This window comes from Paramacrobiotus metropolitanus, unplaced genomic scaffold, assembly GCF_019649055.1.
Source record: "Paramacrobiotus metropolitanus isolate TYO unplaced genomic scaffold, Prichtersi_v1.0 Parri_scaffold0000002, whole genome shotgun sequence".
NCBI classification, from domain to species: Eukaryota; Metazoa; Tardigrada; class Eutardigrada; order Parachela; family Macrobiotidae; genus Paramacrobiotus; species Paramacrobiotus metropolitanus.
In genome coordinates, this window is record NW_026570222.1 from 3,200,593 (window position 1) to 3,218,939 (window position 18,347).

Below are 18,347 nucleotides of genomic sequence, written 5' to 3' on the forward strand. Positions count from 1 at the left end.
AAAGTTTCTCAACATACTCGTAGGAAAAATCTGTGCGGCCCTGGCCCTGTTCGCCAAGTCTATTGTCGAGCGGCACATGGTACGACGTAGAATTGTGCGTACGTAGTAACGCGCCAGACAGGTCTTTGTAAATAAAACGCTTGAACTAGCTTATCATCGACCCATTATTTATACGGGTAGCGCTTTTGCGCTGGACGTTAGTGCCAAAAATGCTATTGCGGCCACGCTTCCGAGTATTCGTTAATAATTAGTATGTATAATTCACTTCATATGGAAATCAGGGCCATTTTTCATGCCACTCTTCCGGCTGAGCCCAGTAGACGTGACAAGCACCATTTTCATATATTAACAGTAAGTTTACATTTAGTCTGCTATATTGCAAGAGCGTATAACTACTGCCCGAAATTTATTAATAATTAATATGCTTGAAAAATTTCGTGGCAAAATTTCAAGGGAAAGGAGAAAATTTCTTATGGTGGAGATGAAGCGTCGCGCGCTTTTGATTCTATTCGCTTAAGCATCGCAATTGTCACCAAAAAAGGTTCAACAGTAGCGCTTTTTTATTCCATATTATCACAAACTGTGAAGTCACTTATTCAGACTGTGCACTGTGCAGCAGAATTAAAGATATTTAACACAACCATCTACACCGGTTCACATTCAGATAAATGCGAAAGCGCAAAGGGATTAATACAGCATCAACGTTCTTCACTGAGCACACGCCTAACATGTAAAAATATTCTGCGCAAAAACTGCAGCTTTTTACAGCGTAAAACAGTAAGCAAAAACATTTAAAAATAGATGTGACTAGGAAATTGAGAAATTATTACTGTGTGCAAATTGCAAAGGAGAAAACATACGAATCTTCATCCAAAAACATATCTGCCTTAAACCTCATCCACCGATTCATTAAATGATCCCACAGACAGTAACAGCTTTACGGGTCGACTAGTATTTTCATCCAGCCATGGGTGGCGCTTAACGTCGTCCATTCGGTATCTTTTTAATGGACTCTTGTTGAGTAGATTGCAAATTAAATCCTTCACGGATTCCGAAAGATGCAAACCCGGTGGAAATTCCACTGCAGAGGTTTTAATAGTATCGTGCAGTAGCACCATGGTCTCGCCTTTGAATGGGACACTCCCAGTTAACAGTGCATATAAGGTCACTCCTAGTGACCACATATCTAGTCCACGTCCAGGCACAAGGGTTTTTTGGTTATTTAAACATTCCGGTGGGGTGAATGCCGGTGTACCCGAAATGCATAACGCCATCATCTCATCGCTTCCATTCGGATCGGGACAAAGATATTCGCAAAAGCCAAAATCAGCAATCTTTATTTGACCGTCACGGGAAACCAGCATGTTTTCTGGTTTTAGATCCCGGTGAACAATGTTTTGCTGGTGCATACATTCCACACCAAATAAAATATCTTTAAAATATTTTCGTGCTTCAGATTCACCAAACGGGGTATCTAAAAAACAAAGACGGCTGTGAATAAATTCACCACAAAACACAGCCACCATTTGGAAATTTAAATACATATTGTCACAATATATATGTAAATATACTTTCAGCTTTAGTTAATGTTACTGGTGACAACTCGAGCAGCATCTACCGTATTGTGAATTACCGTTGTAGATAGTCATACTGCGCAACAACGATACGCTAACGCTTAAGCATCCTGGTTATAATAAAACGAGCTAAAAATCACCGCTGAAAATTATATCAAACTATTATTATCATCTGTCATGTGCGCACAATCGTCTTTGCCACATGGGTGATATCAATTATAGAAATGAGTAGGGAATTGTCCTTGTATTAACCTTTTTCTGCGCCCAGAAATTTTCCGTTCTCTGATTAGCAAAAGTGATAAATGCTGTTGTAAGCGCACCAATTTAATTTCCATGATAATGTATGTGCACAATGGAATTTATGTAAAGCCGCAATCGCCGGAAGTTATATTCCACAACGTTGATTTGGCATTCTGATAGCGCAGCGCAGAAATGAAAAACGAGCGTGAGCATCACCGTGGCATACTTTCTGGGGTTTGCATTCGCGGAAATATACATCGGAAACCGCCTGAACTTGTACAAACAAGTACCTCGTAAATGGTAAATTCTGTATTTGTTCAGTCAGTCGAGGGTCTCAACCGGCACATATCGAAAAACCATAACAGGACCATGCTGATTACAGCGTGTGGTGAAAATGCATTACTCACTGACATACTTCAGGCAACGAGGTTTCATTGTCGGCAGCCAAATTTAACGCCCATTAAGTTACTGTTTACGCTTCTTAAGTAGCACTGATGGAGCTCTGCAAATTAACTCCAATTCTCATAAACTGCTTGAGTTTGTCTATTTAATATGGCTGCCAAAACTTCTTCATTAGTACAAGCCGTACACTGTGTATACTGTATAGTGCCGTATACCACAGGGAAGCGACGGTGACCTTTCAGATAAAAATACCCGTAACTTGCCATTTTTATAGGAAGTTTTCAACCGTACAAAACAATCTCAATAATCTGTATGATCAACACTAAGAATCCGGCACTATTAATACGCTAGTAACACCACGAATTATTAACCGACCCTTTACGCTTTTAATTATCAAGTAACTGCTTGCACATTTTTAATACTGCTTTCTTCAGGACAGCTATTGTAATGCAGAGAAAAATTACTCCGGTCATATCAAACTTTGTTTTTTCTAATTCAATACTTATGCCACAAATGAGTAAAGTAGCAAAATGTCACCAAATGTAAATATTAGCAAAGGCAAAGTGGGCTGCGCCCTTTACCTGAGGGAATGTTCATAAGCTCGTGGTCCAACCGTTCGAAGACCATGTAAATATTATCATCGTCAGCCTCGTCAACAACTTCAATAAGCCGAATGATATTTGGATGATCCAGCTTTTTCAGGATGTCAATTTCTCTATAGACTTCCTCCAAGGGGTTTCGCGAAGTCCTGCAGAGACAATGCGCATGAAATGCGGCGTAACGACGCGAGCGGAAGGATTTTTCACAGCAGAAGGTCAACATGAATATGTGCGCATACCGTAATAGCAAATTGTAATTCTGCAGTTTCATTTTGGAATGGATCTTAACGGCATACTGGGTGCGGTCCTTCTCACAGTAGGCGAGACGCACTTCGCTAAGCTTTCCGCCGCCTAAGGGAGAGATCGCACTGTTTAATTGATACGGCAGTGTTGGTATTTTGGTGTAAAGGGTATTTTTGGATCTTTATTAGCAATTAGCAAACCTGACTAAACTGTTTTTCGTGAGTACATACTGCACAGGAATTAACAGAATTTCTGCATCGAATCCTGGTTTAATTTTGTAGGTAAAAGATTGCAAAAACTTCTAAAATCTGAATTACCTAATGTATCGGGAGAGATTTTATAGTCCCGGAGCACGATGAATCCATCCAGCGAAAGGGAGAGTCTGTTGCCGACGGAGAAAATAACATTAGTTTTCAATGGCACTCAGAGGTCAGCGAAACTCAAATTAACACACACATACTCGACAACACCCTACAAAGCAATTGAATTATGGAGAAAATTACATTTTCCATTGCCGGGTGCACAATACACTGTGCATGACAAAATCTGAATAACCGCATTAGTGAGAGCCATTCTCATAGCTTTATGAAATCGGAAATGTGTACTGTGAAAAAACATCTTGTTAACTAAACGGCTTAAGCCATTAATTATATATACGACATTGGCGTCAGCAATTTATTAATTTGCAGATGACAATTAAAGTAATTTATAGCGAGCGTGCACCCAGAAAAATGCAAAGAATTGTAGTTATTGTTTGCATCACTGTTTAGGTGTTCCTGTTTTAATAATACGTGTACAATATATTTTATTGGCAATATCTATTTGATTTACAAGGTCTACCTCTTTGGCTCCTTGTGCTTACTTGCTTATTAAGGTTGTTAATGTCAATGCGAAGTATGAGAAGAAATATCAATGAGAAGAAATATCAAGAAATATCAATTTTTGTAGATATTTAATTTACAAAGCTATTTATTGCGGCTTGCGGTTTCTGCGTACGATTTTATCGTTTAACGTCTGCTCCCAGATGGCGGGATCACCAAAAATAGATTCATGTCGTATGCTGGATATGAGCAAGCGCAGGCGTATTTGTATGTTTAAAGCATGACGTAACACAGCGGCTGGTGTAGTGCAATTAATCGCGAGTATATTTACTTCTACGGCAAACGCGGTCATAAATACAAACACGAACATGAGCCCACAACTGTGCTTACCGCGGGGAGCGCCGACCGAGTAGGGTGGGGACACAGGATTCCCATAAGCTATCCGTGTCTGTGTCGTCATCCTCTTTTTTCTTCTTTAAAAAATCCGACTTGCCAAGGGAATCGGAACGGATCCGCTGCACGACCGCCGGCGAAATGCCCAGCGCCGGTAATAAACAGGGCTCCTGTAGAAATTCCTCTGTCAGCTCGGCATTCTCCTCATCCATAATAATATCCTTCTGCAGATCAAACAACTCCTCTGACGTATAGGAAACGATATCATCCTGCATTCCATTCTCGGACGTAATATCCGCGAATGTCCCATCGAAATCCGGGAGTAGCTGCAGCACGGTGATTTCAATAGGACTGACAATGTGGTCTAATTCCAGAGCGCCAAATTCCTCATTAGCACGCGGTAGTGTCGCGGGTTTCGTTTCCAGCGAGGGAAGCACGGTATCCATCACGGCATACTTTTCCACTACTACATCACTTCCCCTCAGATCCGCGTAATCACACATCTCAAACAAAACCATAGTTTAGCCGCCGCCACCGCCGAAGCTCAGATCATATAAAAATCGATTCTGTATATAAAGAGTACAGAATGTATTCTATAGTGAAGTAAACCAATGGAAATAGTAAAGATTGTATTGACGGGTTGGTTGAACTGTTAAACTTTTCCCAAGCTGCCGCTTGTAAATGCGGTCCGTGCGTGCGTTAGATGACAAGCACTGGTACACCGATGTATAAACACTGGCGACAGAAAACAATTTTCTTCAAGTACCATTCCTCGCAAAACCGCACGCAATCTGGATTCAGATGGCAATGAATCTGATCGCAATAAAAGTACGCAGTAGCAGCAAGTAGCAATTACTGTAGCCTGTATGGCACCGGGTTTGTGCACTAGAAACCTCGTTTGCCGACTATTGCACTGTTGCATCAAACGCTAATAAGGCATATCGGTACACGTAACTGTAAGGATAAGCGCATAATACACCGCTGTATCTCGCTGATAACTCATTAGGAACATACGAACAAATCTTTTAAGCGTTGATCAAATTTCGATCGACATGAGCAAAACTGGCAACTACACTTACAGCTGCAGCATCCAGGCTTTATATATCCTGCAAAAACTCAGCTCACATGGTCTGTTGTTGCTCTTTTCAACATTCGTTTAGGATCTCAACGAGTGACAGATTGCGGCGCGCGCATCATGCTTGCCAACATTTTCTCTTGGGCACGCCCTTGTGGGCCGCACTATGACGCGACAGCTTTACAAGTCCGCATGCGTTTTCGAAATATTATTGTGCAATAGGTAACTGAACTGGTAATTTAATGATTCCATTTCCGGTGCGCAGTCTTTTCCCTCGTTAACGTTCTTCACGCACCGACACTTGCTTTGCGTGGAGCACATTAATTTGTGTAACGTTTTGCTGTCACCTTCTTAGTAGCGACCATTCCGAACAATAGTCATTATGAGTAGAATTAGTTTTGTATTTTACATTAACGTTTATTTCGGAATTGTGCACGTGTCAACTGTTCTAAACTGGTAACAAAGATCGGGTTATCAACTTATCGAGCTTATGACAATTGAGCCATTCTATTGACTGTGAGCTGAAAGTTCGTGAGACAGAGACACGCTGATATCTAATTAGAAATTTTTTCCAAATATAAAAAGAAAATCCAGACAGCATGGAAAGATGCAGTTTAAGTAGTCAAAAATGTTTGAGTTTGTTTTAAACACTCTGCGTGTGTAAATAATTAAATAGTAATCACTAGACAGATTTACGACATGTTAATATGCATACATATGTCATGTGCCCGCCGAACCAATGCAATCTAATCCGGGGTCAATCGCAAATCTATATAGGTTATTCTTATGGTTCGGATGCAATATCTGACCATGAAGACTTCCCCGAATTTGCACCATAAGCAACCTATGGAAAACAGACTTTTTTCCGCTGTTGAATAACTGTGAAACATTTGATTATGTTGCTCGATCAAACAAGAACCAGGGTTACGGGCAATACGACGAAGTGTTGGCAACCCTTTGTTCAGTTCATCAAGCGCATTTCCGCTCGTTACTGGAAAATGTGCCGCGCGCGCATTTTGCAATAGAACTGAGTATACATATATATTATAGTCCTGGTCAAAGTGGGTGGTAGGCAATAGACATCAGCTCTTTTCATGATGTTTTTCAATTGATTTCAACAGCAAAAAAAACAGTCGATAACGCGGCTGGCTCTCATCCTTCATGAATCATGAGTCGCATACTGTGAAGATTCTGTGTGTATTGTATAAATATCATGTTACACCACAGACTGCACAGCTTCCGTGTAGCGTTCTGTAATGAAACGAGTGCAAGTTTGCCGGTTACTGGTGCGTACATAAACTGAAATGACCGCGCCGCGCACATGAAGTTTAATTAGCAGATTTTCCATGAAGTTTAACCAACGGCAATATCCGCTGCAAAAACATTTCACGGTACACATTCAAGCATGACTGACTGCTTAGTACGAGCGGCTTGTACAGTAGTATTATAATTTGCTGCCTGGGCATTTGTAGGCCCATCGTACTCTTGTTGTGACGTAATTAAGGAGACCGGCGAACAGAAAAAATCAGGGTCAGCACAAACATGCACTTCAGTAATGTGTTAAAATTTTAACACATTATTAACTACTACTGATGTCAATACAAATGCACTTGACAAGGGCAAATACGGTAAAGATCATTAGAGTAGCAATAAACCGTGGTCCACAAATATGGTGGTCAATGATTTTCCGTAAGTACCTGCAAGCAAAATATGTATTAAAGACCTGCAAGTATCTGCATAAAACAAAGCTGGCGTAATGATAATATTATAACTACTCTAGCCGATCTTGCATTTCTTAACAGCTTCGTTAACTTGTATAAATGGACTTTGAAACTTGTGTGTGTTTTCAGCGCACCCAGACTCCACCATACAGGACTTAACGGCACTTATTTGTTAGCAGGAAATTCGCAGGTTTTGTTATAGACTACAAATTTCAAATGCGACAAAAACTGCAACACAGCCAGCTGCTTCAAATTAAATTACTCCTGTGGTTCCGCAACTCGAAATTATAAAGACATCCCCTACTTTGCAGAGGGGTTAACGTTATGAAAACATGAGGCTAATTAAACTAAATTTTATGCTTAACTAAATAATTTCTTCGGCCGGCACAGTTTTCAGGTCCAGAAAAAGTGTTAGTTCTAGACAAAGTAGGTATTTACATCAATAGATGCAGGCCATAACCTAAAACAGGTGGCAATTCGAAACAAGATTGATGTACTTCTATAGTTAAAGACTTAAAGATAATATTATATGAGCGATTTCTATACACATTTGTACCTATGAAATTGCTTTTATTCGATTAGTGCTAACTTTTGGCTGTTATTGTTTTCAGATTTTTGCAGTTTTTTTAGTCTATCGGATGCCCAGGATTTTATAAGTGACCTTTGCCCAAGATTTCAAGTTTTGTACTACGACTATAGGCTACAATATTATACAATATTAAACACTGACATACAGTCACTGCTTCCATTTATCGCCTTTGTTGAAAAGATTAATGAATTTTTATTATAAGGCATTATATTGCAATTATCCGCAAAGCATAAATGCGTTTCCAAACCGGCAAGTGGCAACCATGCCTACTCGTATAGACACTACAAGTATCTTTTCTCGACGTATTTGTTCGACCCAACAGCTGCTAAAATTTAAGGGATTTTGCTCACCGAGAAATGTGTGACAAGATACCTGAAAATTTGCTACGGTCTTCATTAAACAGTGTTACAACTTGATCAGTTATCAATTTCCGTACTTGTTCACATAGCATGGAATACCATCGATGTCTGTGGCGCTGTGTTGAGAAACACTATAAGTTGCACAATCATACGTCAATTACTTACTACTGTAGTTACTACAGTAGTAAGTTACTGTTACTTTATAATACACGGCAAACTGGCGAGATCTTGGTTGGGTTTCCTATGAAAATCAAACTACTTCTTTATCCTTGCTTGACAAATTTAAAGTTGGACAAAACGCAAGAGCCTGAAGTAGCGTCCGAGTTTACCCGAAAAAAAGTACCCAGTACTTTTTATCCTACTCATAGCTTTCAATACGCGTTTGAGAAATCAGTAACAAATTCAAAAACAAGGCTTATGCTGGTGAAAAATGGACCACTCCGCTAGCGTCACAGCAATTTATTTTCGTAAAAGACAAGATTTGTATAAAGTTATTTTATTCTGCAGTGCTGCTTCCATTCTCTAGGATTCTTCTGAAGAAAACGAACGTTATAAAGAATGATATAATGACTTTCATGATATAATAAGTTATTATGAGTATATAATGTAATTGCAATTGCAGTTTTCTGTCGAGTGGTCTCATCATGTCGTTATATACGAGTATAGTTCATTAGTATATATATATTTATTTATATATATATATATATATATATATATATATATATATATATATATATATATATATATATATATATATATATATATATATATATATATATATATATATATATATATATATATATATATATATATATATATAGCATATATATATATATATATATATATATATATATATATATAAGTATATAGATGCTTAGTATTTTTTATTTACATTTTATATTTTTCTTATTGTGAGTAAGTTTTTCATACTCGGATATGTCATACTGGTATTTCTTCGTTCACTAGCTACTGCAAGACAAAATATACAGGAGAAAGCTGCGCACACCACGTTTTAGTACTACCAAAGTCTCCGCGCACCACCTTTCACCACCACCAGGCTGCGCACACCACTGTTCGCACCACGTTTTGTCTCGGGCCACCATTTTTGAGCACCACCATATATATTTAAAAATATCGCCAGTCTCGGGACACCACCTTATACTCGTAGTTTCGGAAACATACAGCGCTCGGTCGTATATATGACTAATATGAGCAATGTTGTATTTTTCGTGTGTGTACAGCAGGTAGTACTTTGCTTAAAATACGTTGTATCTAAATTACAATGTTTTGGGTTTCAATATAGCGCAACGCAAATCTTTACTATACAGTACAGCATGCGTAATGCAAGTAAGTAAGCACAGAAAGTTCTTAAGTAAGCACAGCAAAAAGTAAGTACATAAGCGCTTCTTAAGTAGGTAAGCACAGCAGAAAACATGTGGTTGCGGCAAGCAACCATCCGCAAACAAAAACAACTTGCGTTCGGCAAGTTTGTAAACCGAAAAATTTGCTACTATAACGGAAGCGGAGGCAAACGAGTGGTATCAAAAAAGAGAAGCCAGACCGTGAGACGAAAGAGCTGTCTTTTTCTCCCCCCGTAACAACAATTAATTGATTTTGTTTTAAATAGTCGTGTGCAGAGACTGTGGTGGTGTGCACTCTGCCCTTGGTGGTGTCCGAAGATTTCGGTGGTTTTTGTAAAAAAATTAAAAAATGATAAAAAGTGGTGTGCGGAGCCTGGCGGTGGTGTTTCGTGGTGTGCGAAGACTTTGGTGGTGAAACGTGGTGTGCGGAGCCTTCCCCAAATATATATTACAGAAAACAATTAACATCACATCGTAGTGTGTATACAGAATCAGAAAACAATAATTGCAGTCGGTTTGAAAACATATTGAGTAATTTAAGGTTTATGGCAAGTTTAAAATTTTGGTTAAGTGATCACATTTTTTTATAAGCAAACAATTTATTATCCAATTTGCCAAATTATTTACGCTAGTTCACGACGTTTTTCAGCCGTAATGTAATTTTGTACAGTGCTTGCTTTTTTCGTTTATTCAAGTATTTTATTAAGACAACCGATGCGCAAACTATGTGCAAATAAACAATACGTATGAAAGCTTTGCTCACCTGTGATAAAATTTCATTCTGATGACCTTTGTTTTGAACATCAGAGCTTTGTATAACTTTTATATATACGTGACGGTACGTGTCGATAATATATTTTATATCTTTATGCAGCATCTGCGGTATATCGGCATGCAGCTCGACATTTACTACATACGTGTATATGGCTACTGGCATTTATTTTGTGCATTAAGTTTTCATATTATGCTTAAATAAATTTGTCGGAAAGAGAAAAATCACTTTCAGGTGAAACTGCCGCTCATGAGCAGCATTTGCACAAGAGATTGGTCGTTCATACATCCGCTCATGAACTCTTTTTCATCCAGGATGCCGTCGTGATTGGCATCCATTTGGGAGAAAATCTGCTTGGCACGTTCGGTAGGATTAAGCGTCGAGGCTGCTTGGATGACAGGATTGGTTGTGGAGGAGGAATGGGTACGAGAAGCTGCTAAAGCTACTGACATTTCTTGTATCGCCTGTAAATAAAGACGTTTAAAACGATTAGCACCATCCGGCACGCATATCAACATGAATTCTTTCCGTAGCTTTCGTTATGCAGTACTGCGCATGCTAAACCATCAGGTCCATTGAACTAATTTTGATTATGCTAAAATATACATTCTACGGAAAAAAGCATACAGTAAAAAGCAATGTGTTCTACAGTAAAATTACCTGCTGTACACAACTATGCTGTAGATAGTAGAACAGAAGTAGTATTAGTGCACAACTGAAAATATGAACGCAGGTGTACATTGAAGATCTCGAGTTTCAAAAGGAAATGTTCCGATTTAATAAAATTATAAGAAAACCCTTGTTTTTTTATCGGAATTACTGTACTTATATGGAAAAACTAAAAAAGTATAGTTGTATCGAAATTATCAACTGTCAGTTTTTTCAATTTTATTTACTGTAAGTATGCAAACCATCAGCCCTTTGGTTTATACCGTGTGAATCGGTGTGATTAAAAATATGCGAAGTATAGTACTTAACTATGTAACTTTTTCAGATTGAGGTACTATATATAGAGTTCTGAGATATTAAAATGTGAAAAAAAGCTTATGAGACTTATAACTTTGATTTGAAGATATAGCACGTCATAGCGATATTAAACAGGACGGCACAGTGATATGAACATGTAATAACGCATTACTTATAGGTGCCTGAAATAGATAAATTGCAGTCATTACCGCTATGACTTTGACCATCTCATTCAGTTCAATGGTTCCATTTCCATCAATGTCGACCTGCAACAGAAAGGTCATTCCTAATGAAATTTTGCCCGCGGCACTAGCACTTCAAAGAGCTATATGCCAGCGTATCAATGAAATTATGGTATTTTGCTGACAGTTGATGAATAAATTTGGGATTTTTAAAGAGCTATTACCATATTGAAGGCCCACTTCAGCTTCTGTTCGACTGTTCCCGATGATGTTACGTTTACGGCCATCAAGAACTCCTGTAAAATAAACCTGATTAATTTTCGCTTTTGATGGGACCGGTGACACTGGTACAGGTTTTTTGGTTTCATAGTGAAAGTTGTATTAATAATTCATGTTACATGTAGGATCTGACTGCGATTTCGCAGTATCCGGTGCGGTCTTTGTACCTTACACCATAACTGCCTGAGTTCCGACAAACCCTTCTAACTTGAAACAGAAACTAACTAGCAAATTCTGATATATACGAAATAATTTTGCTAATACAAGCTCTTATTTAAATTTACTTTGAAATCAATAAAACCGTTGCGGTCTTTGTCAAACGTGCGGAAGGCATGCTTCGCAAAGGCTTTCGCTTCTCCACCCGGACACAGAACTTCGTAGACTTCCATAAATTTCTGAGGGGATAATTTTCCGTTTTTGCAGTCTCTCTGTAAACAATTGTGGTTACACTTGTAAATGCAAAAACTTAACCATCTTAAAAAGCACCAGCCGACATGCAACCGTTGTAATCAGTTTAGTTCCTTGTTTCCTTTACTATAAATGATCGCTACGCTACGATCACGGTTATAATCGTTATGATGATTTGCGAGGGATAGCACAAACAAATTTAAAGCGCTTGTCACTTGTCACATTTGTGCGCTGCAAAGATTTTCCAACAAAAAAATACCAATGGAAGGTAATCAGTTGTTGCTCATGATCGTAAATAACCACCGCTAACGACCTGTGCGTTGCTGATTCGTGATGTAATTATTGTGCTGATCATGAAACATAAACATACAGCAAGCAAGCCTCTTTATGGCATATGCATATATTATAAGGAATATAGTATGGCATGATTATGATATAATTATCTTTCACAAACAAACACTAGCAATTATAAGTATATAGGAGGCAAAATATATCGTCCTCTTGGTAAAGATGTTGCACTTATAGCATGAAAGCTATATTTCCTCCTTAATTGCTTATTAGTATAAATATTCAATGCACTTGTGCAAGAAACCGATATTTGTTGCACTAAAATTGCTTTGCATGCCTAATATAAGTTAAAACCGATATATAAGCGACAACGAAAGCACTCTACGATGTCAACGCTTACATTTACAGACGAATCAGCGATCAGTATTTACTTTAATAGAATTTTAGAATATTCAGAACTTTTGAATGCAAATGGCAGCATGGTTTGCAAATAGCTGTGCTTTCTCCTGATAATTTAATCGCAGCCACTTTCATGACCGAATGAACCATAGCACTAAAACTTTTAGAAATTGTAGAAAATATTATTGTTATAATATTTGTTAATAAAATCATAAGAGTATGATAAATAAATATAATCATGCTCCAAGCCAGAGTGTATTCTAATAAGTACAACAATATGAAATCGAAAGCTTATATCTACGTATTTTATTTTACGGACACCTGTATAAAAAGTTATCCCTAGGTTATGTATACAAAAAATGTATACAAAATATAAGAATGTATACAAATATACATTCTTCCTGTGGTAATAGTTTGCACTTAGCAGTTGTGTGAAACTGTGAATCGCCCATGTTACCGGCCTGCTGCAGCATTAATCACAATATACCTGTGTCAGCTGTTAAAAGAAAACTCAGGATTTTGTGCCCACTTGTTGATGTGTTCGTACTCACACAGTACATGCACACAAATTTTTAGGCAAACAACGTCAGATTGCAAGGCAGTTTGCTGTACTTACCATAAATTCTATATACCACTCCGATATTGTTGCTTCATCAAATGTGGTGTTTGCCTTCAGAAAGTCCATATCCGACTTTTTCAGTTTGCATGCTCCTGGTATATCGGAATCTCCAACGCGGCTGGATAGTTTTCCTTCTCGATTTCCCATCGCTTTGCCAAACCGCTTTACACAAAAACTGTTGGGTAAGCTAGTAATTTGTGTGATCACAGGAGTAACGCATTCACACAATAGTCATTCTTTGGAAAGCACTGTGGGACAATTGCCGCTCGTCAATATTGCCGGTTATGTGTGCCTGATTACTGGATGACGGTAAACCCATGAAAACGGCGTTTCCAATACTTCTCTTGTTTTATGCAAAAATCTCCAATATTGTTTCCGTCCAAAATCTGCAGTTTGCGCGAATAAAACAGTTACGAGCTCATAAAACAACCTGCTCACAGGAAGAGAGGATGCATGATTGCATGTTGTCGTTGTCGTGCACTTTAATGCTTTAGATATGCATATTGAGTAATAAATCCATCGTGTCGGCTGCACTAGCCATTGATTTTCAAAACTACGTAAATGTTCCTTGTAGTTTACAAAGCCGCCGCTCTTAAAAGCTATAGGGTGTGCCTTACAAGTCAACCGGGACAAAGTAGTCCTATCGCTTTCCCATACGATCTGTATACATACGTACAAGTATGGAAATGCAGCTGCGCCGGCGCGTGTAACGTTCCTGCTCGTGAAATCCTTACCTATCACAATATCCCATTTTGTCGGGTCAAGATTTCCTGGCTGGTTTTATCGATTAGATGCCGGTCTACATTCAGCGCAGTTGATGGTTGAGTAAATTGAATTGTGCCGGTAATTATGGCATATTGTTGACTTCGGCCAGACGTGCGCTCGCAGCTTTGCATGTGCCTTGTAGGATTTCATTTTGTACTTGCCAACGACGTAATACGGAAACAGCAGCGCAAAATGGCAGAATGGCAACAGGCTGGACCACACAAAAACAATTTAAGAAACCGACCGTTTCTATTTTTAAACAAAACTTTGTAGTTATCAGCCCCATGAATGCCACTTCGACGTCAACGGTAGTTTTTTCTCGAAGAGATCGATAGTCGATAGAATTCGAAGCAGCGCATATTGGACTCATATTATTGAATTGAGTTTTTGTAGCGTGCGCGGGATTTATTACTGCAAAATGTCAGGCTTCAACATCACCTGCATTCTATATAGCATTCCTACTGTTACAATCTGTTCTGATCGAGTTTCCTGACTGTTTTTCGATTTCGAGATTGATTACATTTGGCGACGGCATCGATAGAATTCGATACCATTACACACTTTCCCCTGTTAATGGTTGTGAATGTTCACCTTTGCTATTGTACAAGATTCCTACATACAAACATGCATGACAGTCGAAAAAAATAAAATTCTTCATTTTTTTAAAAAAACGTGCATGCATTTTTTGCATGCGCAGTCTTGACAAAATTTTGTATGTATACTACACATTTACAGCTGATTTTTCGACCAATCATAAATTTATTATTGTTGGCAGCATGTACAGAGTCTGTATAAGAATCGTATAATATTTTGGTAACTGTTTTGAAAAACTGATGTGTATCTTCGACGACACGGAAAGGAAATTGCTTCTCCTCTTAGGACGTATTATGCACATTCAAGCAGAAAAACCGGGTGTATTACAGAATTGCATTACTTAATTTAACATAACAGCGATATAAATTGTGCTTTTATTTAGCATCAAAAAGAGGAAGACACGTCAAAAAAGTCCGTGCAGCTGACTGCTCATTATTATCGTAGTACAATTTACACAAATATGTAGTGACACCAACGTTTAACCACAGCAGTGCTTTAATCATGGTCGAATTTTGCTCTGTTAGATAGTTGCGTAAAGTTGCTTGATATCTGGATCAATCTCGGCTTCCATGCTTCCCTTTCCAGTTATTTTGCTCAGCCTCACATGCCGCATTGATTCGGGAAATCTCCATAAAATTATGCAGTTGAGAAAGCCGGCAGCCATTTGAAGAGAAATAATTAGCCCGTGCAACGCTAGCAGCACATAACGAATGCGCTGTACGCCAATTTCTTCCTGTTTTTCCTCATACGTCCAGGAAGGCTGCAGCAGCTTAGCATTGGTGTCCTCTATTATACGACGCAAGAGCAGCATATAAAAACCACATCCCGGAAGGAGTAACAGGTTCAGCGACAAGTGGAATAGCTGAAGGAGTCGGTAACTAGAAACTTGAGCGATGCACAACGACACTAGACCACATCCGGCGCCGGTCGACGTCAGCACGCTGAACACGGATGTTGCCACAATCCGTTCGATGTGATTTTCTTCCGGCTGGACTGCAGCGTCTGGATAACGATTCAGCAAAGTGGGTGTTAATTTTTAAAGCAGTCTGCATGGGACAAAGAACATTATGTTCAATATTTTTGTGAAGTTATTGTAAGAATATTACATACGCAGTCGCGTTCAAACAAGAGCTGCGTCATCGTCTACCTAATTGTGACTTTTGTGTGGCCATTACGTACCTGCAATACCAAAAATCATCAATGCCAGTCCAGATACGATCTGCATGCACGCAGTTGCACGAAAGCATTTTGCAAGAGAACTTTCACTGCCATTCCACCGCAGAAATTGTTGGTAAAATTTGCTGCACATTTCTGTTTTACCACTGTGTGGAAACCATGATATAAAGTTGCAGTTTTAACTGAGACAGAAGCAAGAAAGTTAAAATATATGTTAACACTGATCGTTAGATGGAGACGAAATTTCTCTATAATGCAGTGCAACAATACGAAAAGAAAAATGATGTTAGCTTGCCATATTCCTAACAGCGGCAAAATATATGTTGCGAACACGAACGTACAACAGTAAGACTGCAACAGCAAAAAATACCGATCCATTGACCACTCTGATAATATTTACTGTATATGCATTTTCCACATCGTAATACCATTTGTATTGCGTCCATTGATGGTGGATATGTTTTTGCCGTGACTTACCTGGCTAGCCATAAACATATACACCGATAAAACAGTTGTAAAACAAACGTTAAACGACTGGATTACTGCATGCACCCAGGACTTATCTGGTGCCCTATATTCAAAATAAGATAGAAGCTACGCAAATATCGTTAAACTCATTTATAAAATACGGATATTCTACTTGCGTTCATTTCAGAACTTAATACCATCGATCGTTATAGTGGGGCATCCTTTTAAAGTTTTAATGACCAACCTGTACAGCGATATTTACAACATCTTTAAGTACATTCACAAATTTCGAACTTATAGAATGATTTATTCATAATGCACATTGCACTAGTGGTGTCTAATTATAATAATTATCATCTCGACATATATCTAGCAAACTTCATCTAGTCTTTTATCGATACACAATATTTCCTAGTGTACTTTTACATTTACTTTTGCATGTGAGTGATTTAATGTTGTTATAAAATATAAATCCATCATAACGATTTTTATCTGTTTGCGGTCCTACTTGTTTCTTAGCTGTTATACTGGAACGTGTATTGTGTAATATACGCTGCTTCCGCAGTCCGTATCTTTATTATCAACTTGTACAAGCCAGTGCCATTTACATTCAAACTTTAAAAATCCAATAATTAGAACAAGTACAATAACTCTTCTAACTCTCGAGAACACCCGACCGTCCCTAGGACAGAAGCCGCGTTTCAGCGCTGAATTTCCACACTTATACGTTGCCACAAATACTGAGTAGCGCGCGCTTCTCGGGTTTGTTCTTTGATACGCCGGCGGACTTCTTTGATGAACTGGTGGGTACTTTCTTCACAACTTCCCATAGTTTCGAGAGCCACTGGCTGAAAAAAATACCGATCAGTGAGTTCGGAATAAAGGGTTCGCTTCCGCAGTTCCGCGTCTTCAGCAGCCGATCCCGCTGCTTCTGAACAACCAGCTATATACGAAGTAGCGAACGTGTCACAAACTGTCACATCCCATATCAGAGGGAGGCAGTAGTACAGTATGTTACAGTACACGATAGCTTTCGCAAATCGGAAAATTTATGATTATCAAACATTAATTATTACTATATGTATAACTTCATGCATTGTGGTCAGCGTTGACCGTTCAAATTGTTAGCTTCGGCTTCCAGATGCACCCTCTGCATCTAGATCTCCTATGCCGCTTCGGTAAATGTATGTGCGTGATGTATGGCGTAATTCCCACCTGTGCTGAGAAAAATTAATTCACTAGCTTTCTTTGCATTCTGTTGCTTATACCAGACTCAGAACAAGTCATTAAATTCAAAATCCATCAAAAACTATTATCGGGACTGCGAAGCTGGACTAAAAAGTTGCCTCTGGCGAGGTTTGAACTCGCGATATCCGCATGACTTAGCAGTTTCATGGGCCAATACTGCTTATAAGTACGGCGCATTAACCACTATGCTACAGAGGCTAAATCCTAAACTCGGATAAAATTTGAGCTAAACAGGCTGAAAGAACTGCATTTCGAAGTCTTCCGGTGTTCCTTTCATTCATATTTTCAAAATAAAATTTGTTTAAATCAAGAACATAATGAAAACTATTTCTGTAAGCGTTAGGAATAGCTTCATTTGTTTATCATACAACATTTTTTATTTCCTGTACACCGACGCGACCGTATGATAAGTATAGTTTGCATGCTAGTATGTTATCAAAATATATATGACGCACAATTTTCAAATCCTGTCACTTTCATTTCTTTTTGGTACGCTTTGAGGCCAAACTGCATTAAAAACACAAGTAAAAATGATAAAAAAACACCCCTCACAGACACTTATTTTAACAAAAGCATTCCGCAGCCATTTCAGGCACTTCCAGAAATGCTCAGAACAAGAGAAGAAAACAGGTACGCTTTTGCGGCTACGAAGTTGCAGCAGCTGCAATGATGGCTTCTTCCGGTTGTGGCTGCGTGGCTGCTAGTTCTGGAAGCGTGCTGTCGTTTGATGCATTATTACTGCTTTTCTCCGCTTCTGCTAGAGCTGCTTCGGCTTCTTGACGGCGTTTTTCCAGCATCAATGGCTG

The 18,347-nt window shown here is 38.7% G+C and overlaps 3 protein-coding genes and 1 non-coding gene across 4 annotated transcripts; all 4 read right to left on the minus strand.

The window, feature by feature from the left end:
* Positions 1-542: 542 nt before the first annotated feature.
* LOC129588962 (calcium/calmodulin-dependent protein kinase kinase 2-like) lies at positions 543-5,419 on the minus strand. The gene is made up of 5 exons (XM_055483401.1): positions 4,270-5,419; positions 3,376-3,440; positions 3,055-3,166; positions 2,798-2,964; positions 543-1,474 (listed from the first exon to the last, which is right to left on the minus strand). The coding sequence occupies exons 1-5, from the start codon at positions 4,788-4,790 to the stop codon at positions 888-890; spliced, it is 1,452 nt and encodes a 483-aa protein (XP_055339376.1). The 5' UTR covers positions 4,791-5,419; the 3' UTR covers positions 543-887.
* Positions 5,420-10,222: 4,803 nt separating this feature from the next.
* Positions 10,223-13,831, minus strand: LOC129589003 (neuronal calcium sensor 2-like). Its single transcript, XM_055483456.1, has 5 exons — positions 13,288-13,831; positions 11,861-12,004; positions 11,522-11,593; positions 11,325-11,381; positions 10,223-10,613 (listed from the first exon to the last, which is right to left on the minus strand). The coding sequence occupies exons 1-5, from the start codon at positions 13,435-13,437 to the stop codon at positions 10,380-10,382; spliced, it is 657 nt and encodes a 218-aa protein (XP_055339431.1). The 5' UTR covers positions 13,438-13,831; the 3' UTR covers positions 10,223-10,379.
* A 1,173-nt stretch (positions 13,832-15,004) lies between these two features.
* LOC129589018 (uncharacterized) lies at positions 15,005-16,354 on the minus strand. The gene is made up of 3 exons (XM_055483481.1): positions 16,303-16,354; positions 15,829-15,971; positions 15,005-15,651 (listed from the first exon to the last, which is right to left on the minus strand). Exons 2-3 carry the CDS (start codon positions 15,956-15,958, stop codon positions 15,170-15,172), a joined length of 612 nt encoding a protein of 203 aa, XP_055339456.1. The 5' UTR covers positions 15,959-15,971; positions 16,303-16,354; the 3' UTR covers positions 15,005-15,169.
* Positions 16,355-17,636: 1,282 nt separating this feature from the next.
* Trnai-uau (transfer RNA isoleucine (anticodon UAU)) lies at positions 17,637-17,739 on the minus strand. The gene is made up of 2 exons: positions 17,703-17,739; positions 17,637-17,672 (listed from the first exon to the last, which is right to left on the minus strand). It is a non-coding gene; the product is annotated as a tRNA-Ile (tRNA).
* Positions 17,740-18,347: the final 608 nt, after the last annotated feature.

What these genes read in the sequence shown, in the direction of transcription:
- LOC129588962 (XM_055483401.1), bottom strand. Translation starts at nt 4,790, where the DNA reads ATGGTTTTGTTTGAGATGTGTGATTACGCGGATCTGAGGGGAAGTGAT. An exon ending in CTCGGTCGGCGCTCCCCGCG is followed by an intron (nt 3,441 to 4,269) that starts GTAAGCACAGTT and finishes CGTCGGCAACAG; the next exon opens with ACTCTCCCTTTCGCTGGATG. An exon ending in AATCTCTCCCGATACATTAG is followed by an intron (nt 3,167 to 3,375) that starts GTAATTCAGATT and finishes TCTCTCCCTTAG; the next exon opens with GCGGCGGAAAGCTTAGCGAA.
- LOC129589003 (XM_055483456.1), bottom strand. Translation starts at nt 13,437, where the DNA reads ATGGGAAATCGAGAAGGAAAACTATCCAGCCGCGTTGGAGATTCCGAT. An exon ending in AGTGGTATATAGAATTTATG is followed by an intron (nt 12,005 to 13,287) that starts GTAAGTACAGCA and finishes AATTGTTTACAG; the next exon opens with AGAGACTGCAAAAACGGAAA. An exon ending in TGAAGTGGGCCTTCAATATG is followed by an intron (nt 11,382 to 11,521) that starts GTAATAGCTCTT and finishes TTTCTGTTGCAG; the next exon opens with GTCGACATTGATGGAAATGG.
- LOC129589018 (XM_055483481.1), bottom strand. Translation starts at nt 15,958, where the DNA reads ATGTGCAGCAAATTTTACCAACAATTTCTGCGGTGGAATGGCAGTGAA. An exon ending in GATGATTTTTGGTATTGCAG is followed by an intron (nt 15,652 to 15,828) that starts GTACGTAATGGC and finishes ATCGTTATCCAG; the next exon opens with ACGCTGCAGTCCAGCCGGAA.